The following is a 27,258-nucleotide window of genomic DNA, read 5'->3' on the forward strand; positions in this document are numbered from 1 at the left end:
CTGCACCACATGGCTGAGGAGTGGGGGCTGCTTCCTCAATCAGGAGTGTCTTCCATCCCTGGCAGTGCCCAAGGCCAGGCTGGACAGGGCTTGGAGCACATGGGACAGTGGAAGGTGTCCCTGCACAGTGCAGGGGGTGCCACTGGATGGGCTTTGAGGTCCCTTCCAACCCAAACCAGCCTGGGACTCTACTCATCATTAGACCTTCCTGCTCAGCCTTCTTGGTTGAAGTGTTTGGGAAATACCAAGCACTGAGAAAAAAGTATCAACTTTTAAAAGTGAACTTTAAAAATAGTTTTAAAAGTGTTTGTAGTTTAACTAAACTGAATTGGTTTACATGGTAATGCCTCTAAAAATGACTGTAGAAAGTTCAGGAAATTCTGGCTTACAAATTGATAATTGATGTTGTGAAGAGAGCAGCTCTGTAATGGAAAGGTTCTGGGCTGGGAGATGAAAGGGTATTTTCTAGTGGCTCACTGCTGCAGGAGGTGTGCCAGCACTCTGGGACCTGCTCCTGGATTTATAAACAGCTCTCCAAATTAATAGTAATTAAGGCCTGGATTTGGAGTGCTTTTTGTAATGCATCATGATTGTTTTGTGGTTGTTTGTTAGCTAAAGCAAAGGGTCCTCCTCCACAATGGAGGCTTTTAAGCAGTGCAAATTGCCAATAATTGTAGAATAAGAGAAAATTACTCTTTAGGACAAAATTATAGGCTAGGTTAAAATGTATATTTTAAAACCACACAGGACTATGACGAAATACAGGTTTTAGTGGCATTTAAGATGACTTGGAAAATGAACTGTAATTTCATTTCCAATGAGTAATGAAACCATCTTGAATAAAGCTTATTTAACCTCAGTGGAGCACCTGCACACAACAGAAGGCACGAGGTCTGTCTTGTCTAGGAAATGAACAGCACTTGTCAGGGATTAAAATTAAAGGATATTTCGGCTGTATGTGAGAAATTGCAGGGCTGCAGTCCTCCAGGAACTTCCCTGCTTGTGCTTGAAGTAGCCACTATGGGGCTGTACCAGTGGGAGCTGCTGGGAGCAAAGAGATGGTGAAGGTGAGGTGAAAACAGAAGTCACAGGATCACCTGGCTAAAGGAGGAGGCCCAGGATTCCCTCCCAGGATGGGGAAAGAACTGGCTTAATATGCAGGGCTCTTAATAAATGAGAATATTGAGAGAGATAAGAATCAGAGGCAATTATGAACATATAATGGGCTCTGTCAAGAAGGAGATTTTCAGAAAGGACAGATGCTTCTGAGACTGGAGTTCAGAGGCTCAGGGTTAACAGCCTCATCAGCTGTAAGAACAACTTATTTACCCAGTGAATTAGTGAGTGTGGCAGAGGAGGAGACCTTGCTACCCTTGCTGTGGCCTCCATGGTCTCACAGGAAGAATTAAGTAATGCTCCAGACTGACTGATGATGGAACTTCTGAGCACAGTGTGCTGATCAGGCAGGTGCAGAGATGCCTTGGGGTTGTGCTGGGACAGAGGGATGGGTGATTCAGGGGAAGAAAAGGTTACTTGGGCTCTAGGATTGATTGTGCAGAGCCACTGAGATGGTTCCATCTTTGGGGAAGATCTTTTCAATAGACAGAGAAGCAGTCTTGTAATATTTCTGTGGATGTTTGTGGTCTGAGATCACTCCAGGCACTGGGGCTTGTCTTTCTGCCAGGAGTGCTTGGTGTGAGAGCAGGAGGCATTGGGGGTCACTTGGAGCAAGGGAGGTTCTGACTGGGTTTAAAGAGGCAGTTCTGCTCCAAGGGTCATGCAGTCTCCACCCCTTGGGGATTTTTGAGGTCTGACTGGACAAATCCCTTAATTACCAGCTCTGATTCTGCTCTGGCTGGGTCTCTTCCTTCCAAAGTTATCCCACCATTCTGCATCTCTGAAGGTGAATGGTGTTAGGGGAATGAGGGAGAGAAACTAAAGATCATAGCTTCATTAGGCAGAAGGAAAGTTGAAAGAAAGAAGTTGGATTTTTTGTTCCTGTGAATACCTTGGAGGGACCAATGGATAAATATCAAAGATGCAAAATAATGCCAAAACAAGGTCAAGATCAAAGGACTGCAAGTTGGTTGGAACTACACTGGGAGGGGAAACTAGAAACAAAGTTTCTTGGAGGAATGAAGTTTTGGAAGGAGTCCCCAGGTGGGACTCAGAGAGGGAAGAAAATATGTAACAGTTGGAGATGAGCTGTACAGGGTTATGGAAGGACAAGACAGAAGTGATTTATATGTTAGGATGTATAAATCCTAATCCTAAATGTTAGAATATATGAATCCTCCTCTGTTAGGATTCAGTCTGCCTGTCCTGCAGGGTTAGACCTTCTCCTGGTGCATTCCCAGTGCATTTGTGATAGGTATTAAGTGAGGCTTGTGAAAATGGGGGGTTGAACTGTGGCAGATTGGATCATTTCCTGTGCAGAATGCTTAGGATGGGGTGACTGTGGCTGCCTGCCCATCCAGCTGTGCCCTCGCTCTGCTCCTCAGCAGGATGGAGAGGAAATAAGATTAAAGTTACTGAGTCAAGATGGGATCACTCCAGTTACTGTAATGGCACAGCAACCTTGACTTGTGGAAAATTAATTTAATTTCTTGACAACTAAAGTAATTTGAGTGGTAAGAAAAAACCAAACCAAACTACTCTCCCTGCCTGTTCCCCATTTCCACATTCAACTCCCTGCCTTCATTCCCAATTCTTCAGCCTCATGATCAACCCTGGTCTCCCCAGGGTGACACCCAAAGCTGCCCTTCCTCCTCCCCCTCCTCCTCCTCTGAGCTGCCCACTCCAGGATGGTACCTCACACTTCCCTCACTGCTGTCCTGTGGTATTTCCTGTCTTGGATGTGCCCCCAGCTTCACTGGCTGCCTCAGCTGTGGTTCCAGCTGTGTCCTCAGCCTCTTCCCACAAGTTCCCCAGAAGTTTGGCCTCCCCAGCCCAACTGTGAAGCCATTAAGTGGGCTCTGGGTACATTTTTATGGAAAAGGTGCCATGGGGGTTGTGCAGCACTGCTGGGGCATCTCTGTGGTGTGCCCTGGAGAAACTCCACTCTCAGCCACACTGGGAATGTTCCTATGCAAATACTTGTCTCAGTGTTTACCTTGTGGCACTCTACAGAGGCTTTTGTAGCTGGGGGGTAAGTGGAGGTGTTGTGTAGGCTGCACTGTAGAAGCTGTGGCTGTCCCATCCCTGGAGGTGTCCCAGGCTGGACAGGGCTTGGAGCACCCTGGCAGAGTGGAAAGTGTCCCTGCCCATGGCAGGGGTGGGACTGAATGAGCTTTAAGGCCCCTTCCAAGCCAAACCATTCCAGGATTCTGTGATTATTGGGTCTGTTTGCCTTTACACCATCCATGTTCAGCATTGCCTTGTCAGCTGTTCAGGTTTTTAAAGAGTTGGAGAGCATCTTAATGTTGCCCTGATTTTTTCAGATTTTCTAAGCCTTCTAAAGTTTTCATTCCTGTAACGAACTTTCTCACACATCTTCTATAAATAACTTATTGTTTTGCATTCTTTTATGGAGGAGGAGAAATCTGATGGACTGCTGGTTTGTCCAGTGTCACCCTCCAATCCACTGTCACTTCTGGAAATCTATAAATGTTAAAGTCAGAAAATAAACTTCCCTTTTTACCATGAGAATAGCAGCATGTCCACATCGTGTTATTTCATGTCTTACAGTGATGTGAAAAATGCATATTTTATGATTGGTTTTTTGTAAATATTAAAATGAATATTGTATGTGTTGTGTTAGAAGGTAATGCTGTATTAATTCTCTTAAGTAGTGTGTTAAATATAGTTTTAGGTTATAACAAAATGTTGAAATAGAAACTGTGCTATGTAAGATACTTTTTTTCCTAAAGAAAAGACTTGCACTGAGATAGCAGTCACAGGACACCTCAGTTTTTCAGAGAAAGAGAATTTATTGCTCCATTATCAGGAGAAATGAACTTCTTCCCACCTTGCTCAGGCGGGATGACGCTGTTAGGATTGAGAGGCAGAAGCTGACACTGCCCAGACAGAATCCTGTGTTTGAATGGAATTTATGCATCATGTATGAGGTGTATGAATATGCAACAGGCTGTTGCTTTTAAGGGTTAATTCGCTGTTAACGCGTGTCCTTTTTCGGGCTTGTGCTGCCCAGAATGACGTACCCGGACGTACCCGGACGTCCGTAACTCTCTGTTCTTATTGTCTCATATTGTCCTAATGCTAATTGTCCAAATTATTATTTCTCTAATTGTATTACTATTTTTATAACCATTTTATTACTATTAAACTTTTAAAATTTTAAAAACAAGTGATTGGCGTTTTTCACAATGACATCTTAACTTTTCCCAAACTACATTCTTGAGTCTTGACTTGAACTTCCAGTCTTCGATGTCGTGCACAGAACATCTCCAATCTGTTTTCCTTTTGCTTTTCTGGCAGGTCTGCCCAGGTTCACGAGCCAGCCGGAGCCCACCTCCGTGCACCGCGGGGGCAGCGCCGTGCTGGGCTGCGAGGTGTCGGCCGAGCTGGCGCCGCTGCTGCGCTGGGAGCGCGACCGGCAGGCGCTGGCCCCGGAGCCGCGGCTGCTGCAGCTGCCCGGGGGAGCGCTGCTGCTCAGCAACGCCTCGGACACCGACACGGGGCTCTACCGCTGCGCCCTGGACAGCCCCGGCGGGCCCAAGTACAGCGAGGAGGCCGAGCTCAAAGTCCTGCCAGGTACCCGTGGGATTCATTCTCTGAACCTCAGAGGAGTGTCCAGGATGAGGGAAGAGATGAGACTCTCACTCCGTGTTTCAGAAGGCTGATTTATTAGTTTATGATTTATATTACTGTTGCAGCCTGAATTGCTGCTTGTAAAGTCCAAGGTAAAGAAGCAAAAAGGGCCTTTGAGTAATATCCACAGGTGTTTGATTCAGCTGGGCCGTGAGATGTTCCAGACCCACACACCTCCCCAAGGTCCTGCTCTCTCCCCAGGGGCCTCCTGGCTGACCTTGGTCTCTGGGCAGTACAAAGATAAGGGCCAATCAGGGAAATGGGAGGGAGTGGCTCAGGAACACCTATATTCAGACACAGCAACAGGGGAAGGACTTAGGAGAAGCCCCTCCAGGGCTTCCACATGTTACATTAAAAGAATGTGATACTAAAAGTATACTAAAGAAAGAGAAAGGATACATCAGAAGGCTTAACATGAAAACTCATGACTGACTTCTCAGAGTCTGACCCAGCTGGCTGGGATTGGTCATTAATTAAAAACAATTCACATGGAGCCAATCAAACATGCACCTGTTGGTAAACAACCTCCAGAGCACATTCCAAAGCAGCAAACACAGGAGAAGAGAATCAGATAATTATTATTTAGATTTTTCTCTGAGGCTTCTCAGCTTCCCAAGAGAAGAAATTGTGGCAAAGGGATTTTACAGAAAATATCACAGTGACAGAGAAGCAGAGAAAAGAATGGTCAAAACATTCTCTGAACCTGAGAGAAGCAGAGAAAAGAATGATCAAAACAATTCTTATCTCACTGGCTGCTCCTGTGTTGTTCCAAACTAGAATGCAATATGTTTACCCAGAGTGATGGTGCTCTGTTTCCTTGGCCTGTCAGGGACAAGCAGGCTGTCAGTCAGCAGTCACAAGATTTTGGGCAGTTGAGTTGGGTGCTTGTGCAGATTCAGTTTAGATGTAATGTAATATAGTGTAATAGATGTATAGCATAATGTGAATATACATATTTTATATATTATATATTATTTTATATATGCAATACATATTATACATATATATATATATACACTATATAATATATATAGTATCATGTAATGTAATATAGGATAGTGATTGTATAATATAAATAATACAGTATAATAAAGTAATTAATTAGCCTTCTGATATCCATGGAGTCAGGTGCATCACTTTCTCCCCCTCATCAGGGTTGCCCTGCCTTTACTGTAGGTACCCACTGCTGCTCCAGGCCCTGAGCTCTTCAGGGCTGGACACTGGAGACACTCACAGGCTGCTTTCCTGATTTAATAGTTGAGCTTCTAAGGCATTTTGAGGAAAAAATTTTAAAAAGCTGCCAGTAATACACTTCCATTGGGATGTGTTACAAAGGGGGAACCCACTGCTTCTTTGAGTGTGTTTGGGGACTTCTTCATTTTTCTCCCATTGAGTCCCATGTTTCAAACCCTGTGGAAGCTTTGCAAATAAATTGGTTTTTAGTCTGGTGCTCTTGGGATGCTTAAGCTGAGGTGGTTTTAATTCTTCCCATATTCAGGAAGTTCTGACCATCTAAACATTGGGACCTTTGGGGCAATGTTCAACTCTGGGTCGTTGTCCACAGGCCCTGAGCTCTTCACAGTGTTGGAAACAGGCTGGAGACACTCGCAGGCTGCCTTCCCATATTTAATGGTTCAGCTTTTAAGACATTTTGTGGAAAGAATTCTTTAAAAAAACCCCAGTAATATACTTCCACTGGGACATAATGCAAAATGGGAATTGACTGTTTCTGTGAGTTTGGGGGTTTCTGAGTTTCTCAGGTTGAATCCTGTGTTTCAAACCCTGTGGAAGGTTCACAAAAAAATTGGTGCTTAGTCCATTGCTCTTGGGATGTCTAAGCTGAGGTGCTTTTAATTGTCCCAATATTCTAGAAATTCTGACTGTCTAAGCAAGGGGACCTTTTGGGAAGTTTCCAACCCTCAGAGGGGGTGACATTTTATTTTGGAAGGTTCAGCTTTGCCTGTTGTGCTAAATGCTGAGATATTTTTGTTAGAACAGAAGTCCAGTGCTGATGTGAACTGTTGGCACATTCAGTGTGTTCTGTTCCCAGTGACACCACCAGCTGTTCTAATACAGGTTTGCAAAGGTTTGCAAAGTGACCAGAAATAGGACAGGAATGTGGGTTGTGCTTTCCCAAAGTAGGGAGGCACAGGCTGTGTTTCATATGGGGTTCCTTAATTACTCCCAGAGCTGTCTCTTCTGGATTAGTCTCCATGTTGGAGTTCTCATTCAGTTGGTACTCTTGGAGAGCTGCTGGAGGAGTTGCTGAGTTTCCACCTTGGGACTCTCTCAGTTTTAGGCTGGACAGTGTTGTGGTTGGCCTGACCTGCTGTGGGCAGCAGGTGGGGGCACCTCCAGGGGTCCCTTTCAAGGAATAGTTCTGTTTCTGGTGACTGTGGCCCTTCTCTACTTAGAATACTAAATTATTCTGTAAAATACCCAAATTTTTACAGTTACAGCTCTCTTTTGAAATTGGGGTGTTGGAAATGAGTCATGCTTCAAGTAGGACTGTTGCATTCAGTTCTTTGGCCTTTCCAAAGCCTTGTCCCTTCTCCAGCTAAGGATACAGGGCTTGAAGAAAAGCACTTCTGGAAAAGGTTCTTGATTGAATTCCTGTACTTTGGGTTGCCTTCATGTTTCTGCAGCCCTTCAAATGCTGAGGATTTTGCTGCTTTGTTTTGGAAACTGAAAATTTCTTGAAAACTTCCATATTACACTGATCTTTTGAATTCTTTTTGGCTCCAGCTGTGGTTCCTTGCTTTTGTAATGCTTTGCTGAAAGTGATGAAATAGAGCTGTGCTAGGGAATTTAAATGATGCTGTTTCTTTGCTCCATCATGAATCCAAAAGTATAGATGGTGAAGTTTGGTAAAATCCCTCCCAGCAGGCTTTTTTCTTTTTTTTTTTTTTTTTTTTTTAGAAAGTGGGATTAAGCTGTTGAAGGAAAAGCTCCCTTAGTCTTGAGCAGTTGAGCAGCCCTGTAATTGATTGTTTGGCCTGAGAAGTGTTTGAAAGAAGGATTTGAATTAATCTGTTCTTTATTCACTTTATTCCTCTTTTAAATGGTTATCTGATGTGGGGCTGACAGTGAACCCACCACTGCTTCCCAGGCTTTGAAACACACCCAGCACACTCCTGCATCCCAGGGATTGCCATCCTCAGACAGTGTTCTGCTGCTCAAACATTCTGCTTTGGCTGAGACCAGGCTGCCACTGAGCAGAAAGATGCATTTCTGAGCTCTGCCACTTCACAGTGGGTGCTTTCAAACATAGGACTGCAAGGGAAAAATGTCTTTTAACTCAGATCCAGTTTCCATTTACCTGGGAGCTGAACTCCCTTCTGGGAGCTTGCAGCAGAGTCCTGTCTCCAGGGAACCATCCTGGCTCCTGTCTGTGTGAGGATGGCTGCCTGGGGATGTTGTCCCCCTGCTTTGCAGCCTGGCTGCTCCACGTGCTGCTCCAGGTCCCTGTCACTTCCTTATTCCCCCTGCACAGCAGGGCAGGCAGAGCAGTTCCTGCCAGGAGTGTGGGCAGAGCTGCAGGGGTGGGGCTGGCTGATCCAGGGCTGCTCAGAGCTTGGCTGCCTCTGCCTGTGCCGGCTCCCACGTGGGATTTCCACCTGTTCTGCTTCCCCCAAGTGTCCTGGCTCCTCCTCATGCTGTGCCTTGGAGCTCATGTGTGCCCTGAGCTCAGTGCTGTGAACACTCAGTTTTATTTTTAGTGTTTTGAGCTGAAGAACACCAAAACAGCAACTTCCTGAAATCCCTGTGAGTACCACCTCGGGCCCAAGTGAGAGAGCAGCCAAATATGTGTGTGATGAGACAAAGAGGGTGCTTCATTCAGGGAGCAGGAGTAGAGTAGGTACAGAATGCTCTGTCCCCATTTTAGATGGCCTGAAATAGTTTGAGGCTTTGTCCAGGTGTGGAGCTCTGCTGCCATAGCACCTTCAAACAGCCCTCAGAGTGCTGGCAATGCAGGGTGAGCAGGGCTGACCCAGCCCTGAGTGCAGCTGCTCTGCAGAGCTCACTTCATCTGGGTACAGAGCAGGGACAGACAGAGGGAACACCCTGTAGTGGGACTGAATGAACATGTCAGTGCCTCCTGCTTCTTCTTAAGGCTGGGAAGAAAAAGGAACAAACCCCTCTCAGCTTAATCCAATGTAGAACCACTTCAGAGGATTCCCTGCTTTCATAAGGAGGGAAAGCTGTGGTGGGGCATTTTTGGTTTGTGTTATTCAGCGTCCTTGTTCCTTGGTTGTTGTATTTTACTCAGGGTCTGTCACTGCTGCAGTAATTTCATTTTCCAGCATGTAAAAGCACTTCCTCAGGAAGCTCCCTGATGAAGCCCAAGGCTTGCTGGACAAACTCAAACCTGCTCCTCTCTTTTCTGTATCTCTGCTACCTGGTGGAAGTTCCAATTTCAGAGCTGTACTTTTGAGCTGGAATAGTTTCCCAGGGAGCTGGAAGAGTGAGAATCCCAAAAGTGGAGAATCACTTTGCATGTCTGGAGGAAATGGTAACCAGACTGGGAGAGGCTGTGGGTGAGGTGGGGATGGCAGGAAAGAAATCAGAGCTTTCATTTCTGATTTTCTTTGGCCGGTTGGATTTTGGTTCAGAGAGGTTTTGGTGGTTTTTACCATGATTTTGCATCTGGTGCCAGCTGTGTCCTGTCCTGTTGCAGATGCAGAGGAGCCCCAGAAGCTGGTGCTGCTGAAGCCTCCCTCGTCCCTCAGCCGCCTGCCCGGGCAGAGCGCCCTGTTCCCCTGCGTGGCTGCCGGCTTCCCTCCTCCCCTCGTCAGGTGGACACGGAACGGGGAGGAGCTTCCCACCGACGGGTGAGTAAAGCTGTGCCAGCCCTGGCCCTGTCTGATGGCAGCGTTTGGGTTCGTGCACACCTTCCTGTGGGCTTGGAACCTGCAGAGCACACAGCCTGATCCCCAGTGCTGGAGGGCTTCAAAGCTCAGTCTTGCGATTAGGGAGACTTTGGAACAGTCTCAGGGTATTTTTTTGCAGCCATTTGAAGCCAAGAAATCTTGTCTGAAGCAGGGAGGTTATTAAGAATAGATTACTTTTAGACTGGCACTGGAGTAGAAGCAGCTAATTGAGGGAACTGCAGGAAAAGGAGGATGACTTGGGGTATTCTGAGTGTGAGGCCCTGCACTCATTATTTCTGCAGTGGAAATGTCCACTCTGTGTCAGAATGGGCCACAGGAATGGAAGAATAAGTGTTTAAAGCAAAATGACACATTTTCTCATTAAAAAAGAATAATAAAACCATAGGCATGATGGCAAAAAGTCAGTGAGCTTTCAGAGATGTATAGAGTGAGAACTTACACATTGCCAGTGCTGGCACAGTCAGAATAATGTGGTAGAAAATCTATATAAAAACAGCAGAACAAATCTTATCAAGGCCATTTTTGTCCATGTAATGAACATGCTTCCCAGAACCAGGATTTCAAACAGTTATTTGAATGTTTTCCATGTCCCTCAAAGTCAGCAGTGAGATTAATGGGAAGCCAAGTTAATCATGGAACAAGGAGAGGTAAATTGTGGCACAGAAAGCAGCCAGAACAATGCTGGAGTCTCTGCAGCACCAGGGATATAATATATCTCTCTTTTGGCAACTCTTAAATTAAAAGAATCCAGGGGCTGGTAATTTGAACTGTCTTTGATGGGAGGCTGCTGTGGGAAATGACAAACAGCCCCTGAGAGATGGTGCTGTGTCAGTGGGAAGGCACATGATTTAAATTCAGGGGGTTTTAGAAATATAAGAACTCACTCCCCTCCAAAAGCTGGTGCAGACTCATTAGAGCAGCACAATCACATGGGGTGAAATGGCAGAGTAAATGTGCCTGGCAAGAGCTGGATTTCTTGTTCTGGTATGTAAAGTGATGTCATGTCACAGCTTTGGGAAGTTTTGATGCCCTGTCCTTCTCTAGGTTGTGGCACATTCAGGGCACAGGAAGGTTAAAGCTCTCCTTTTATTTTCTTGATTTTTGAGACATAAAGCCCAGATTTTCCCACCACTGAATACAGTGCTGTTAATTCCCTGTGGAATTTGCTTCCCTCATTCTCTGAGGTTACCATGATAACTTCTTAGGGCTTCCCAGGTATTTTCTTTTTCTCACAGCTCAGAGTGAGAAATTGTTCTGGAGGGCTGGAGCATAACATTAGTAAATATACTTGATCTTGAAATGTACACCATTTGAACCAAGTCTAACCTGATTTTTCAGAATATTTAGCATTAGTTTTTAGTGGTTTGCCTTTTGTTACAAGAATGGGTTCCAGTTGAACTTTTTTCTTCTTGCAACATTTAGCTCTTTTTTTAAAGTGAAACGTGTGCTCATTGTAGGCTTGAGTTTTAAGGTAGGTAAAGGTAGAAATTTGATCCTTTTCCCTTCTGTGGGGTAAACTTTTTTCATTGTTTCTTCAAGTGATCAAACTGAGCCAAAGCTCCCAAGTCTGCTGCTTGTGACTGTGGCTGAACAGGGCAGAGATTCAAAGAGCTGAGAACAGAGACCTCTTCAACTCCATTTACCCTCCAGCTATTGTGTTATTGGTGTGAATAGAATAACTGGAAAATCTCCAGAAATTAAGATTCTTTGTTGGAGAAAAGCCTGCAGTTACTGTTGCTAAATAGCTACCTTAGCTTGTTATGCACAGTCTGTTAATGTAATTACAAATTAAATCACATTTAATTTGTATTAAAATCCTCTTTTGATATAAAAGTACGACTTTCTTAGCGTGGATTTTCTTTATCCCAAGAAAAAAACTGATTCTTTTCATCTGGGCAGGTTTTAATGTCCCTTCTGCCTGGGAAAAGCTCTGAAATCCCAGGTTTGTTATGCACACCCCCACCCCAGACATGAACATACATATATGTAGGTATGGCCATATATAATGGGACATTTCTCTGTGTGTGTCTGGCCTTAGGAAACAAAACTCAGACAGCGTGGGGAGGTTATCCCTAATTTTGACCCCTTGTTAAAGGGTTTTACACAAAACCTTACTTTTACTTTTGTCATAACTGTGGTAATTAATTAATACAGAATAGAATGTTTGCCTTTCAAGTTGTATTCCTAAGGAAAATATGGACAGGAGCCTGTATGTATAGGAAAAGAGATGAGTTTTAAGGATAGGGAGTGGTGGGGTTTTGGTATTAAATATTTGTTATAAGATCTGGAGAAAAGGGAAAGAGATTAAATTTGATGGATTATTTGTTGAAGACTGCAATAAGATTTATGTTAATGGATAAATATGAGTAAACTTGAGTGATGGCAGCCTTGGCAGTTGTTCAGACAGCCTGTAATGCAATATATTGTGAAATTAGTTGCTGTGATAAAATATTTTCCAAATTAATTAGTGTGAGAGAAGGAAGCTTTAGGTGTTGGGTGAGAAATGGAAGTTAACTCAGTGCTCCAAATTTCCATTGGATCAAGGCTCTTAGAACTCCAGGGAGTCCTTCTGAACTCACTGACTTGAAGATTTTAAAAGCAATCAGATGGAGAGACTGCTGACTTGTTGGTTCTCCATGAAGAATGCCACTAAAGACTGAGAAGCTTTCCCTTGAATGGGTTCACTGCTCCAGCTTGTAATCTTCCTATTTTACAGTCTTCCCAAAACTCCACTGTCTGTAAAGAAAGGGAAAGAGTAAACCCTGCTCTAGGAGCTCCAAAACCCAAAGGGAGGCCCAGCCTCGTGTGTGATCCATGGACAGATGTCATCCATGGGCTCAGCACTGGGAGCATCCTCCTGCTTTTCCAGCTGGACTGGCTCCATGGACTCCAAGTCAGTGCTATCCCTGCCAGGAATGTGGAGAATGCTGAGGGAAATGGAAGGAAGCAGAGAAGGCTCTGAAGTATGAAGTTATTGGAATAAATCTTAGGCCCTTTATGGAAAACTTCCTAAAGTAAAATCTGCCACGTAGCCTGGTACAGAAGGTTAGAATGGAGGTGTTCTGTTCAGACTGAGTGGCTCTTCAGGCTTGAGCCAGCTTGGATCCTTTCTTACCTAGAATATTGTTTATTTCAGTCTCCATTCTGGCTGAGCATCCTGCTGTGTGAGGGGTCTGTTCTTCTGCAAGTGCTGGAGTCACTTTGTGCTTTTGACAATTCCTAACTTGGAAAGGGAAGTTCCAGGTGGCTTCCCAGGTGGATTTGTCCCCTGAGCTTGGGACACAGGCCCAGAGAAGTGTCTGGAAGATGATCTGCTCTGAAAACTGATCAGTATGGGCTCCACCAGCATATATTGTATCTTCATTTATACTGGGACATGTCTGTGGGAGAAGGAACAAGGGCAGGTGCCACAGGTTCTGAAAAACCTGCAGTAGATGAGATAAAAACTTTCATCTGAAACAAAACCATTGAAAGGACTTGAGCAGTAACATTTTAATGTCTGTAAAGTCCAGCAAGCTCTGCAGCAGCTTTCTGCTGTTCAATTTAGCAAAACTTCATGTAATTGAAAAATTGCTGCAGAAACATGGTTGTACATGTACATGTACTTTCCTGCAGTGAGGGGATGACAGCTGAGGGCACTTGGGCCATGTTCATTTCTGCTCTATGAATCTGTGCTTGTAGGATCACAGCCACACCCCTAATGCAGGGTTTTCCTTAGTGCTTCCCACAAATGGGAGATATTCCCATTATTGCACATTTCTGTCTGCAGGGTTCTGACTGATTGGTACCAAGTGAATTACACTTGGCCAACTCAGGAAAGGTTAAGCATAGCAGAGTAATTATGGAGATTTTTCTGGTAGTAGATCCCACAAAATAATCTAATTTACTGTCTAATTTTATCTGCTGTACTTACTGAGACAGCAAATAGATTATAAGACGTTTGGGGAATAGTAATTTAAAAGAGGCAAGAGAAGCCCAAACCTCAGGGTATAACTGACAGTTTGACTACAGTAAATTAATAAAGGCTCACTATATTTTGTGATAATGAAACACAAAGAGCTGTGAGTGAGGCATCCAGAGTAGCTCAGTAATTGTATGTTATGGGGTGCAAGTGAGGGCTGTATGGAATGCATATAAAAGGCTGGAATTTGATTTTCCTCTTCCCTGACATCTGAGTGATCAATCTTTGTTGTTTTTAATGACACTTCAAATTATGTTATCACTTTTATATGAAGCTGATTCTTTGTCTCCAGTGTCTGAAATCCGATTGCCTCACTCTTTTGTGAGAATGCTTCATTGTCCTTACAGAATTAAGATGTTTTGCTTTATTATAAAAGCAGCTTTGCTTTAAGTCCAGAATTTTTCCACAGCTGTTTGATACAGGGGGAATCACCAAGGAGTCTGGCAGATTAATTGTTTTCTTCCATTAAACTTCCACTGAATCACCTATGGGGGAATTGAACTCAACTCTGGGCTTTCTGCAGGAAAATAATCAAAGGGAATAAAAACATGGCACATGTTGAGATGGCTGAACAGGAGAATTCCCACAAATATTCTGATGCTGCAAGTAGTTTGTGAGATCCCCTAGGACAAGCTAAAGTGACAAGGAGGAATAGTTTTGAATAGTTTTAGTAGCATCTTAACTGCTGTCAGTAACTTTTCCAGAGGCTGGCAGTGGGAAAGGAGCACCCTGAGGCACGTGTTGCTTTCAGAGGGTGACAATGGATCTCCTGGAAAAGGCATTAATGTCCTCAAAATGCCACAGACATGCTGATGGCCTTTGATCATTCCTTCAGGATGTGACAGTGGCAGTTCTTGGGGCACAGCTCCTTCCCTGCTCCATGTCCTGCTGTCCCTGGCAGATCCAGCTCCCTGCTTTCATCCCAGCCCTCAGCACATTCCCCGCTGCAAGAACAAAAAGCCAAAGCAGCTCTTTTACATAATAAAAGAAGGTTGAAAATTTCATGGATGGATGTGTCAAGGTCCAGGCTTGTCTTACTCTGGTGTTTTTCTTTAGGCCTGGTTTTAGAGCCTGTCTGATGTGCCATTCCCACGCAAGCCTGGGACATTTTTCCCAGCATTTGGGAAGCTCTTATTATGATTCTGCAAACTCATATCTTCACTCAAATTCCCTGCACTTCTTCCAAGGCAGCCTTGCTGTAGTGCTGGTGTTTCTCATGGGAACGGTGTGGCTTTCCTTACAGAGCACCTGCACAGGGACATCTCTTAGGTTGCTTTTAACACTTAATGCCACTCATGGTTTTGTTTGCTCTGCTTTTAAATGTAACAACCAGAAATTTCACCAGCAGTTCCAGTAGGATTAGAAATCAATATGTATATGATAGATAATAGTGAGATGAGGCAAAACTCTCTGTCCCAACAATTTATCAGTCCAAAAAGGTCAGGATTGGTCCTACTGATGTAATTCTAGGAAAATTTCAAATGGAGAAATGGAGGTCGATTTTTGTCCATTGGCCATTCCAAATAGAGACCAAAAGAGGCAATTGTTGTAATATTCATCTATTGACAGAATTCAGTCCCTTTCTGCCCTTGAGAGTGCCAGGCAGGAAGCCCCCAGGTTCCCTTCCCTCTTCCCCAGAGTTTTCCTTTTCCAGCTGCAGAGAGGAATGGCTCTGGGTCAGCATCCAGGCCCAACTTGTTGTTCTTGCTTGGGGTTCTTGGCATTTTATTGAAAAGTTTATTTGGTATTTCATGTGGGAACTTGGTGTATTGAAGGAACTTGGAAAAATCATGTACAAATTTGTATCAGGTGAGGGGCAGTGATGGCTGCAGGGGAGGAGGATGTGACTGCAGGCTGAGGGTGCAGCACTGAGCATGAAGTGCCACCTTTATCTGCCCCATCTAGCAGCAAAAGCAGACAGATTGTAAAGACTGGGTTAGAAACCCTTCCCTGCTCTTTGCAAGCCCGAGGGGGAGGTTCTGTACAGACCCTTTGTCACCTGATGAATCTATATTTTGAATTTCTTATAACCTGTATCTTATTCTGAAGTATTTCACCTCTCAGGGATGGCTTTTCAGAGAAGTTCAGTTCTGTACACTGTATAATGGGCACTGCTGTCCTTGTGTTCTCTCCTGTTGTACTTCCCTCAGCTTTCCAAGCAGTCAGTCATTCCAGCTGGATCTGCAAAATGCCTTTTTCTTAATGATGTGATTACAATACCTCATTTTTCTTCAGTTCTGCCTGCTCTTCACTAAATACCTTGGATCACATTTAATTAAGAACAAGTGAAGCTGCAAGTGCAAAAAGATGAGCTGCTCTCATGGAATTGATAGGGTTGAGCTTAATTTTCAGTGTGGGATGTGATAGTGTAATTATAACTCCTCTGTGTCCCACAGTGGGGTGATGTCCATGGAATGACCATGTCCCTGTGTGTGCAGCTCTAAGGCCATGTCCATGGAATGTCCCTGGAATCACCCTGTCCCTGTGTGTGCAGGTGTGAGGCCATGTCCATGGAATGACCCATGGAATGTCCCTGGAGTGACCTTGTCCTTGTGTGCTCAGGGCTGAGGCTGTGTCCCTGGAATGACCCATGGAATGTCCCTGTCCCTGTGTGTGCAGCTCTGAGGCCATGTCCCTGGAGTGGCCCATGGAGTCACCCATGGAATGACCCTGTGTGTCCCTGTGTTGCAGGTGTGAGGCTGTGTCCCTGCAGTGTCCCTGTGTGTGCAGCTCTGAGGCCATGTCCCTGGCCTCAGAGGGTGCCTCAGTCACATGGGTGACTCCATGTCCCTGGAGTGGCCCATGGAGTCACCCATGGAATGTCCCTGTGTGTCCCTGTGTTGCAGGTGTGAGGCCGTGTCCCTGCAGTGTCCCTGTGTGTGCAGCTCTGAGGCCATGTCCCTGGAGTGGCCCATGGAGTCACCCATGGAATGACCCTGTGTGTCCCTGTGTTGCAGGTGTGAGGCTGTGTCCCTGCAGTGTCCCTGTGTCCCTGTGTTGCAGGTGTGAGGCTGTGTCCCTGCAGTGTCCCTGTAGTGTCCCTGTGTTGCAGGTGTGAGGCTGTGTCCCTGCAGTGTCCCTGTGTCCCTGTGTTGCAGGTGTGAGGCTATGTCCCTGCAGTGTCCCTGCAATGTCCCTGTCCCTGTGTTGCAGGTCTGGCCGGTTCCAGCTGCTGCCAGGGGGGGTGCTGGAGATCCGGGCCGTGGCCGAGGCCGACGCCGGGACCTTCACCTGCATCGCTGAGAGTGGCAACGACACCCTGGAGGCCCAGGCAGAGCTGGCAGTGCAAGGTGGGTCAGAGGTTTTCATCTGCACAGAGAACACTCCTCCAGATGACTAAATACATAAATACCCAAGTTTATCCAAGTTTATTCTGGGATCAGTTCTGTGCCCTGTTAAAAACCAAGCCCCCTCCAGTCCTGTTATAAATGTTGTTGCTCTGATTTATTTCCAAACTGCTTTTGATTTCCTAAATAGCCAAATGAGCAATGTGCTTCTATAATGCAACCTGAGGGTGCTTAAAAGCTCCTCTATCTGTTAAATGTGGTTAATGTCCTGTAGCTGAAGGAGGGCCAAGGCCCCAGAGTGGCTGATCCCATCTGAAAGTCAACCTGTGGTCCTGCTGTCTTTGGGAAGGACATCTCTAATGCATTTTTCATAATTCTTAAATACATCGTTGTTTTCATTGAGCTTGAGAGAAGATAAAAGCAGAGCTATTTGGTATTATGCTGGTTTATTGTGTGTGTAACTGTTTCACTTATTCTTGCAAGCTATTTTTACTAGAAAAAGTACTGTAATATTGATAATGTAGTTTTAAAAAGCCTCTTGCTATACATAAAGTAAATAAAGCAGACTGGGTAAGCAAAGAAAATAGACTTGGTGAGGAGGGGGAAAAAATTCAGGTGAAAGCTTACCTTCCTTGCCTTTCTTACCTTCCATGAGGAAATCTCTTTTTTATTGATTGGACCCTAGTAGGGGTTTCCAGTTCTTTCTGTGGAATTTCATGGCATGTGCAGGGTCCTTGTCAGAGTTTACCTGAATTGGTTTACTGTGGACTGTGGTGCTACGAAGTTGATCTAAAAAGTAATTCTGAGGGGAGAAATTTATTCCCTGAACTTTCATAATTGAAGGGTTTTCTATAAATATGGAGGGTTTTCTATAAACAAAATGATGGATTTTCTGACCAAAAGGAAGTGCTCAGACTGTATCTGGTCACAGATAAAAAAACCTCACATTTTTCTTACCTTGTATCTTGGCCAAAAGAATAAAGATTTGGTGCTCTGGCTTGGGAAATACCTCCAAGCTTGAGGCTTCAGAACTCATTACCATGGCTTCAAACATCTCATGTGTGCTGTGTTTAATTCACTTCCAGCCTCTCTATTTTACAGAATTGGCTTTGTGTTTTAGGGGCAGTGACAGCAATTAATAACATTAATGATATGATGCAATTAAGCAGGTTGTGGATAAAGCTGAGAGCCCCAGTGCAGGACATCCAGCTGGGTCACTTGGGATGGAAGTGAACTGAGACTACTCCTTTGCTCCTTATCTGAACCATTGTCAAGGATTTCTTCATCTGGTTGTGAAGGTTTAGAATGTTCTGCCAGACCTTCCATGCTGATGTTCTGTTACACACCTGGCACTGGAAAGAAAATCCTTTATGCTTGAGTATTAAAATAAAGATTCTACAGAGTGCATTTCAGAAATGACATTTCTGATTTTACTTCTTAGTTCTAATCTTAATTCTACTTTCCTTGAGAGGTTACTGTAGGGAGTGATTTTCTTTCTGCATTAGTGTACTTTGGTGCAGGGTTGAACAGCTTGAATAACTGTTACCTGATCCCTGGATCATTTCCTTCTAGACCAAAGACATTGTCATCTCTCCCCACCTAATATCAGCATGATTTTGCTTATTTTAAGTTCTTTCTGCCATTCCTGGAAATGAGTCTGGCAGCATTTCAGACAAGAAATTCATTTTTGGGTACTGTATTTTTCTGCAGCTCTCCTTGAAGCCCTTGTTTTTTCTAAGAGGTTTCACTCTGTCCTGGGGGTTGTGCTCAGGCAGCCAATCCTTTTCCTTCTAATGACATTTCCTCCTGGCAGTTTAGACATGGAATTCTGTGCCAAGGGGGTGATGCCATTGCTTGGCAGTGTTAGGGAACTGGAGAGGTGTTCCTGTGGCTGCCTCTTGTCTGAGGTTTCCTGGCAGTGCCAAGTAGGGGCTGACTGAAATGTGCAGGCAGAAACTGTAGGGGGATAGAATATAAGAAAATAAAGATAGTGTAGAAAGCAATCTTACCCCTAAGGAGCTGCAGCTGGGCCAATTAGCAAAGATTAAGAACAGGCCTGACTTTAACAGGCCACAGCTGTTCCCAATGAGAAGAAGAGTGCTATAAAAGAGTGGGGTGGGTGGGTGAGAAGGGCCCTGGAGTCAGTTGGCTCTTTGTGGAGAGGAGAGAGTCAGTGCTCTGAGGAGCTGCCCATGAGAAACATCAAGAGGGTGTGGAACTCTTGTGATAAGGAGACAGCAGTATGGAACCCCTGCCATGAGGTGACAACAAGAACAACCTGCGTTGTCCACCTGTAAGTTTGACTTGTGCATTCTCAGAGGAAGGCTCTTAAAGGTCCCTTTGCTCCATGGCCAGCTTTTCTGTGTCCTCTGACAAAGATACAAAACCTGCAAGTGAGTGAGTGTCTCTGGCATGGTGCTGGCCACTGGAATTCTCCTTCCATGGCAGTGGGGATGAAATTCCTGACCATCCCTGGGGGGAGGGTGCCCTCAGGTGTGTCCCTCTGGGGTTGTGCTCAACTGGCAGGAAAGTACCTGAGTTTTACCCTGGGGTTGTGTAAGGTACAAGGGAGTGCTTGGGGAAAGCTTATTCCAGCCTATATGGGACTGTCCAGCCACCACTCTTGGGAGTTCCTGGGGTGTTTCCTGTCACTTCTGGCACATTCTCAACTGGGAGAAGTGGTACCTTCAGTGCAGTTACTCAGAGCCTACTGGTGACACTCAAGGCTATCTCCAGTTTCACATACCTGAGAATAGTTGAAACCCTGTGTCATAAATAAGAGGTGCTAGAGGAGCTTCTGTTGCCCTAATGCTGGGTTTAAAAATGATTGGGATTTGTTTCCCTCCATGCATCCCAGAAGGACTGAATCAGGAAAATGGCCTTTAACTTGACCAGAAAGGTACTAAAGAGTCCAGAAGAATTCTACACACATTTCTGTCCTCAGTCTCTTTGTGTGTATCTGGGAGATAGTCAAGAAATTTCCTTGCCTTTGGAAGGGAATTTTGGCTGCCCTGTTCCTGAAAGGGTTCCAGGCCTGGCTGGTCAGGGCCTGGCACAGCCTGGGCTAGTGGAAGGTGTCCCTGCCATGGCAGGGGTGGATGTGGTGACCTGTCAGGAGCCTCCCAACCCAAACCATTCAGTGATTCTATGTACCTGCAAACTGGGGATGTCATGGACCCACTGGTCACACACTGAACCCTTGCCTGGTGCATCTGAGAGGTGATTTCAGAGAGAGAACAGGGAATGTCCCAGGGAAAGCTGTGGCTGAGACAATCCCAGCCCCTAAAGCTGGACATTGCAGAATCCTGCCCACACTTGGGGTAGGGCCAAACACTGCATGGACAAAACGTGGGCACCTTTGTAGCCAGAGTGCCACAGAGTGTGCAGAAGGGACCTCCTCAGTTTTCCTGGGGTGCCAAAGCAAGGGTCACTGTGAGAAATGGATTTGTAGAGAATTCTCCCAGCCTGACAGAAGGCTCACATATCTGTGTGCAAAGCTTGAGCTAAGAAATGCTGACTGAGAAATGCCATGGAACAGGACAGACATGGCTGGGAGAGAAATGGAACCAGAAACAACTTTCAAAGGATGGCCTTGAAAAAAGTAAGACCAGACACTCTGGAGAAACAGAACTATGAGAGGTGAATTTTAGGTGATTGGCTTGAAGGCATTTCCAGCTGCTAGGCCAAGAAATGCTTATAATGCAATTAGGAAAGAGCTGGCCTCTGATTGTGATGGTGTGATTATAACATCTGGATTGTCTCACCCTTCTCATGAGACTGAAAATGGAATAAAAGTTTTTCAAACACCTCTCAGCTGCCCCATCTCTGGGTCAGAAAAGGGCTGAATCCACCAGGTCACCACAGTCCAGGCCAAGCAAGGGCAGGACACTTCCCATGGTGGAGGCAAGAATTTGGAGCCTGAAAAGTCTCCTCTCTCTTGGCTGTAGTGGCAGTGCTCTCCCTTTGCTGTGGGTGCTGCTACCAGGTTATTTACAACACCTGAAATGAATTGAGAGCACTGGAAAAATTTGTTTTGCTCTCCCCAGGCATGAAAGAATCTGTAGCATTTCCCTCAGATAAGGTTGGGAAGTGATGACAGCAGAGCTGGGGAAACACAGGTAGTTACTGTATTTCATCTGCTCACCCTGGAAGAGCCAGAGTGGCAGCTAAATCCTGGGAAGGTCACAAGTTCAGCCTTCATCTGGGCAATATTTCAAATTTATGGCTGTGCCCAGCACCCTGGGGGTTTGTGCAGGGGCTGGGACTGAGTAAGGTCATCACAGGGCCTTCCTGTGGCCTGCCTTGGTGCTGGGGTGGGGACCAGCAGCCTGGGGGGACTTTCTCTCCCTGTTGAAATATTTACTGCAGTTAATAATGAACCAGAAAAATCATAAACCAAAAAAAATTTCCATTTTCATTCTCCTGTGAATTGGCATGGCAGGTCTGAACCTCTAAATAAGTCCCTGTGTTTGTGGGAGAAGAGTGAGAGTTGCTCTTTGCTGTTGTTTGTTACTGCCTTTCAGTGAGTTTTTGAAATAGCAGAAAATCAACTTCTGAATTGTCTAGGGCAGCATTCAATGTATCTTTAGTATTACACATGAAATGTCTCACTGTGGTAATGTAACTAAATTTAAAAATAAAACAAGAGAAGCTTCTTTTGGGGTATCTGGAATGATAAATCAGAGATTGTGTGTGGCAACTGGCTGCTCACAGCCTCATTTGTGCTGCCAGAGCAAATTGTATGGAAAAAACCAAATGCAGAAATGTTTTGATGGAATTGTCCACTTTGTGCTTTAGAAGGAAGTGCTGGAAATATTTTCAGTAGAGCTGACAAGGCTTACATCAATGGCAAAGCTTCATTCCAGCAGAAAACAGGGTATTTTTGAGTGTTGGTCCTGCAGTGTCAGGGAACAGGGATTTCTGGGTTCTGGGGGGGTTGGCAGGGTTGCCTCATCTTGATTTCCCTGCTGCCTTTGCTCTTGCTGGGGTCTCTAGTACTTGGATTACTCATGGCATGTAATTATTTTAAATTTTTAATTGAAGGTTTTGGCTTAAAAACTAGTTGTGATTATGCATCTATTAACATATGACTTGTTATTAAAATAAAATGAGAATGTGCCAGGATGTGTGAGGCAAGTCAAGACTTTCTTTCAAACAGAACCAGGACAGCTGCAGAAGGAAGAGCCTGAATGTGAAGAACTCTGGGCTTGTTTTCCAGGGTTCTCTGGGGCAGCTGCTTTGCTAAAAGCTGATGCCATCCTGCCCCAGAAATTGTAGCTGTTTGCAAAGCACATTAAGTCCTGCAGCAGCAGAGTAATATGTCTGGGTAACTGTTATTTTTGCATTAAGCTTTCATTATTATTGAAAACAATTCCAGGGAAGAAATTTGAACCATCACTGAAAATTGCTCAGACCTCTCTCATACCTCCTAGATGATCTTCATCGATTTCCCTCTCTAATTAAGCTCACTCTGTGTTTGATAATGGGCTGCTCCTCAATCAGAGATTCAGGAGATGCTGCAGGAACCTGAACTTGGCAAAGGCTCGCGTGGGGGACAAAATATTGTCCTTTTTGGGGTCTCAGAATGTGCTGCTTGGGGAAGCTCTTGGAAGGAAAAAGAACACCTTGGCTTCATGGGAGTTATTTCTTGCCCTGAGAATGTAATGAGTAATTAGAGACCTTTTTTCTGTAGTGATGCAAAGAAGGGCAGAGAGTCCACGAGTCTGGTGTGGGTGGTGGAGGAACTGAACTCCCTGGAATTTGGGTCTCTACCACTGCACTTCACTGTTTGTCTGAAAATGCTTTCTGAGAGTCCTCAGTGTTGCTCCTTGGTGTAGTTTAATGTGAATGGAGTTCATAGTGCACTTGTGACTGAGCTAACTGGGAATTTCTGCCTCTCATGTTTGTGTTCAGGCAAGGCTTGCTGGTGGAAAAGTTATAAACAGATATTCAGGGACATGGGAGGGGAAGGACAGGGGAGTGTCATTTTAAAGTCATCACCTGTTCAGATTGTACCTGGACACCAGCAAAGCCCATCTTCAGGAGAGGTGTAATTTTTAATGCTAAAGGTAAATTTCCCCAAGATGTTCTTTGCATCCTGCAAAGGTTCCACTGCTGTGTTCAACTCTGTGACCTGATTCCTGTTCCACTGGGCTTGGGCTCAGCTGAACCTCTGCTTTTCCTGCTCAGTGCCTAAATCTTGTTCTGTAGCTGGGCTGTTCTAAGTTTGCAGGTTTTTTGGTCTGTCTTGATGATTTTCTAAGACCAGGAGGATCATTTGTCCAGCCCTTGACACGTGGAAGAGAGCTTGCCTTGGTTCTCATTGGGGGTACCAACATTTGTTTTCTTTAGCTGCATTTCCAAAAGTCACCAATGAGCTTTGCTGGAATTTCAAGGAGCATTCTCTGCTGGCTGTGCAGATGTTTAACATGCTGTGGTGGTGTCAGAGAGCAGTGGAATGTGCTGTAGGAGCAGCTCAGGGGAGCCCTGCCAGGCCATGATCTGTGCCTTGCTGCCACATTGCAGGTGGGGGGCACTTGGCAGCTCGGGGCTGGGAAGGATTTCCAACCTTTGCTGGGCTCAGGCTGGGCAGGGGCAGCTGCTGGGTGTGCCTTGGGCAGTGGGATGGATCCCTGTGGCCAGCAGGAGGCTGGGATAATCCCAGGGATGCTGTGCAGCCCCTCTGCATGGACCATCCCCAGCACCATGGGGTGGGCAGCCCCCACATAATCCTGCTGCAAGGGAGGCTCTTCTTCTTCCAAAGTCTCTTTTCCAAAACCTGACAGCATTTAATCATGAGGTTCTTGCACATGAAACATCTGGAATTCCATGTAATTGTAAAGGCAAATTCCCTGTGTTTGTAAAGGCAAATACAAAATTTGTACCTGTGCAGTGTGGGAAGAAACAGCCCCAGAGTTCAGCTTCAGTAATTCTGGAGAGCTGAAAGATGAATGAGAAGATTTTTGTGCAGTTATGGCACAGTTTACAAAGATTGCTCCAAGTCTGATTATATCAGAAAAGTTGTCTTTGTGTTACAGAGGTGCTGCAGAGCTTTCAGAGGGGTTTTTGTGGTGCTGAAAACAGTTACAAAACAGCTCCCAAATGGGCAGGAGTCACTGAGGACAGGGATGAGATCCTTTGGGATGGGTGTCCATAGTGGAATGGTGTGTGGATTTGGGAGGTGAGATCCAGAACTGCACATGCCAGGGAGATGAGATACATGTGGAATTAAAAAAAAAACCAAAAAACCTCTTTGTGAAATACATATATTTATAAAAAACCCATTAAGAAAGACAAGTCCAAATGATCAGTAACCCATAGAATTCTCACAAATGGTTTTCCTTGTAAATGTTCTTGAGGAATCCTTGGGGATAATGAAAATGTTACTAAATTAAGCAGCAGTGTCTTAAATATCTACAGTGTCGAAACTGATATTGAACTGAGGGAATTGGAAAGGCTGCTTTCTCTTTCAGGCAGAGTTTCTAATAAATGAGGATCATATTAACAGGGGTTTGAGCCAGCTGCTGCTTTAGGGACAGAAATCCTTTTCCCCCAAAATGGCTTTTAAAACAGAAAGCTGAGGCTTTGTGTAGACAGGCAGTTACAGAAAATGCAGGGCTTTGCCCAGGGTTTATATTTAGGGATGGGGTGGGGTTTTTTTGGTCTCCAAATTAAAAAGGTGCTTTTTAGTTTGGAACAGGCTTTGCCCAGCCCAAGATTTACTCTTTTTGCAGTGTGTTTTTCATAGAATGCTGTAGGAAAGGTAAGCCCAGCTGGCTCATGGTCCCAGGTGCTCTTGGATGCTTGTAAGGATTCAAGGACACAGGAGATGTATGTTCTAGAGATAAGCTATAGGGGTTTTAATACTGCTTTTACTCCCCATCAAAAGGAGATGACAGAATTTCAATTGCAAACTAAAAGCTGAAAGATTCAGTAGTAATTTTTAAGTTGCACATGCCAGAGACTTCCAAGAAATGTGAATGTGTGAACTAAGCAGCTCATTAAAATGCCTTTTGCCTCCAAGTGAGACTCTTTTTATAGGAGTTGTGCCCTAAATGGTGAGTACTTTTCTCTGTGCATCAGGGTCATCCTTCCATTTTAATTGGGTGAACCCAGCTCCAAGTTTAATTTTTAAATTTATGGGATTTAATTTTTTCTTCCATTTCAGCAGAAACTTTTGCACTGTTTTCACACCACCAAATTTCGTAATGAAAACTGAGGGTGATGTTAAAGTGGAAATGCTGAGGAACACCACACATCAATCAGTCCTGAGAGGGAGTCCATACCATCAAGTGAACATATACTTTCTTTCAAGTTAAATTTTTATGGTGGTTAAGCTGACTCTCATCCAGCAGATAATTGATTTCTCTAATGGGAGCCAGATTACTGCCATTACTGGATGTCTCATTATCCAAGCTCTAGTCCTTGGCAGGGAAGTTTCTCCCAAAGTTGCAGAGATGAAACAATCCAGTAATTTGTGGGCAGGAGGAAGGCTCTTATCTCTGGTGGCTGATTCCCTCCATAGTCTTGCAGTTAATTAGTTTGTCTTCGTGAGGAGAATAATCTAAAGGAAAACCAGGGTGGAGTTTGGGTTCCTGGAGTAAACAGGGTTTGGTTATGATGCCAGTGGAAGTTAAACACTTGCAGTGTTCTGGAGGAGATGGCAAGCCTTGGGGGCAGGTGTGAGCTGCCTCATAAAGGTGTTTTGTTCTCCTCAAGGTGCTCTCTCCAGAAGGATGCTGGAGGGAAATGGGAACAGGATCTGAGATACTCACAGAAGGAAGCCAGGCTCAAAGCAGGCTGGTTAATAGTTAATGAAGGGCAGAACATTATTCTTTATATTGAATATTTTTCTAACCAGTTCCAAATTCTGGCAGCTCTGCTGGTCTTGTTTGTTTTCAAAGGTTGCATTTGTGATCTCTTATTTTCACATACTTAGGAGCTTACATGTAGTCTCAGTATAACTGTGCAGGTGAGGATAGAAATTGTTGTACTGTGGTACATAAAGCTCCCTGTGCTCTGGAGTGCCACTGCCCAGGCTGTGTGTGTCTCTCACATCAGATGCTTTCAGCTTCAGTAAAGCACTTGGTTCTGTGAACACAATTTGGATAAAAGGGGGTTTGTGCTCATCCTGAAAGGCCCCCTGGAACCCCCCCTTAGTGCCAGGTTAATGCACAGAGTGTAGGATTGCTTGGGGTTTCTCTTTGGATTCCCTGCAGTGGGTGTAGTCATGCAAGTTGCAAAACCTTCCCAGAAAGGTTTTGGTTTTGCTGCTTGTGTGTCAGGAGCTGGATCAGCAAGCCCAAGGATGCTCAGGTCAGCATGCCCAGGTCCCTTGGGCAGGACAGTGCATTTTCTCCACAGCAATGTGGCAGAGTGGAATGGGACTTGAAGGAGGTGCAACAGTTTTGGCAGCCTTTGGAAATAATCCTGCTTTGTGTTCTGTAACTCAGTGAGCTCTGCAGTGTTTTGGAGCTCCAACCTCGAGTTATTATTTGTTTATCCTGGTGGAATAATGTTCATGGAGGACCCTGGGAAGCACAGGGCAGTCAGTGCCACCTCAGTGCCCAGCAGGGTCATGGAGCAGGAAACTGCAGGAAGGCAAAAGGGAAATGAGGTGAGTGAGGGAAGAGCAACAGAACTTGCCTGGCCTTGTGCAGAGCATCTCAGCCTGCCCTGGTGATCCCAGCCTCCAGAGAGTCATGGATGTGCTGGGTGTGCCACTGGGTGAGTGAGGAGCTGTGGCCCTGTGAGGTGGGCAGGCCCTGGCACAGGGTGCCCAGGGGAGCTGTGGCTGCCCCTGCGTCCCTGGCAGTGCCCAAGCCAGGCTGGGCAGGGCTCCGAGGGGGTGGAACTGGTCCCTTCCCCACTACCCCATGGCCCTGGGACAGGGATGGAGCTGCTGCTGGCCAGGGAGCTCAGAGAGGCTTTGTGCACATGGAGGAACCAAAGCAGCTGAAGTAGAACTTGAGATATGTCACTTTTCTGTACTGAAAGTCTCTTTTGAGGTGAGTTTATAGCAGCTCACAGCTCAGAGCTGAGTCAGGGCTGCAGAACAAACATTTCACTAAATTCTCATGATTTACTAGAAGCTGTGTGCCACGCTTTGGAGAATCTTTAAAATATAATTTTGCCTTTCCTTTCCCCTTTGGGCAAATAATTTTTTTTCAGCTTTCCCAGTACATGTATAATTAATAACTTTGTTTACTGACAATGTCAGCACTAACATAGCTCTGATTTATAGTGTTTATCTTTTGCCTGTTTCCTGTAGCACATCCTCATGGGATGCTGCATAGAGGAGAAACTGTATTTTAGGAAGGTGCTTCCAGAGGGAAGATAGTAGAAAAAT

General features: G+C 45.1%; 1 protein-coding gene across 4 annotated transcripts in view; it reads left to right on the forward strand.

The window, feature by feature from the left end:
- NEO1 (neogenin 1) overlaps positions 1-27,258 on the forward strand; it is a 171,225-nt gene that overhangs the window by 64,496 nt on the left and 79,471 nt on the right. For all 4 annotated transcript variants that reach the window (XM_030228246.2, XM_030228249.2, XM_030228250.2 and 1 more), the window contains exons 3-5: positions 4,438-4,713; positions 9,449-9,602; positions 16,777-16,913. In XM_030228246.2, the coding sequence (XP_030084106.1) occupies positions 4,438-4,713; positions 9,449-9,602; positions 16,777-16,913 (567 nt within the window). The remainder of the gene's footprint in view (positions 1-4,437; positions 4,714-9,448; positions 9,603-16,776; positions 16,914-27,258) is intronic.

This window comes from Serinus canaria, chromosome 10 (genome assembly GCF_022539315.1).
Source record: "Serinus canaria isolate serCan28SL12 chromosome 10, serCan2020, whole genome shotgun sequence".
Classification (NCBI taxonomy): Eukaryota; Metazoa; Chordata; class Aves; order Passeriformes; family Fringillidae; genus Serinus; species Serinus canaria.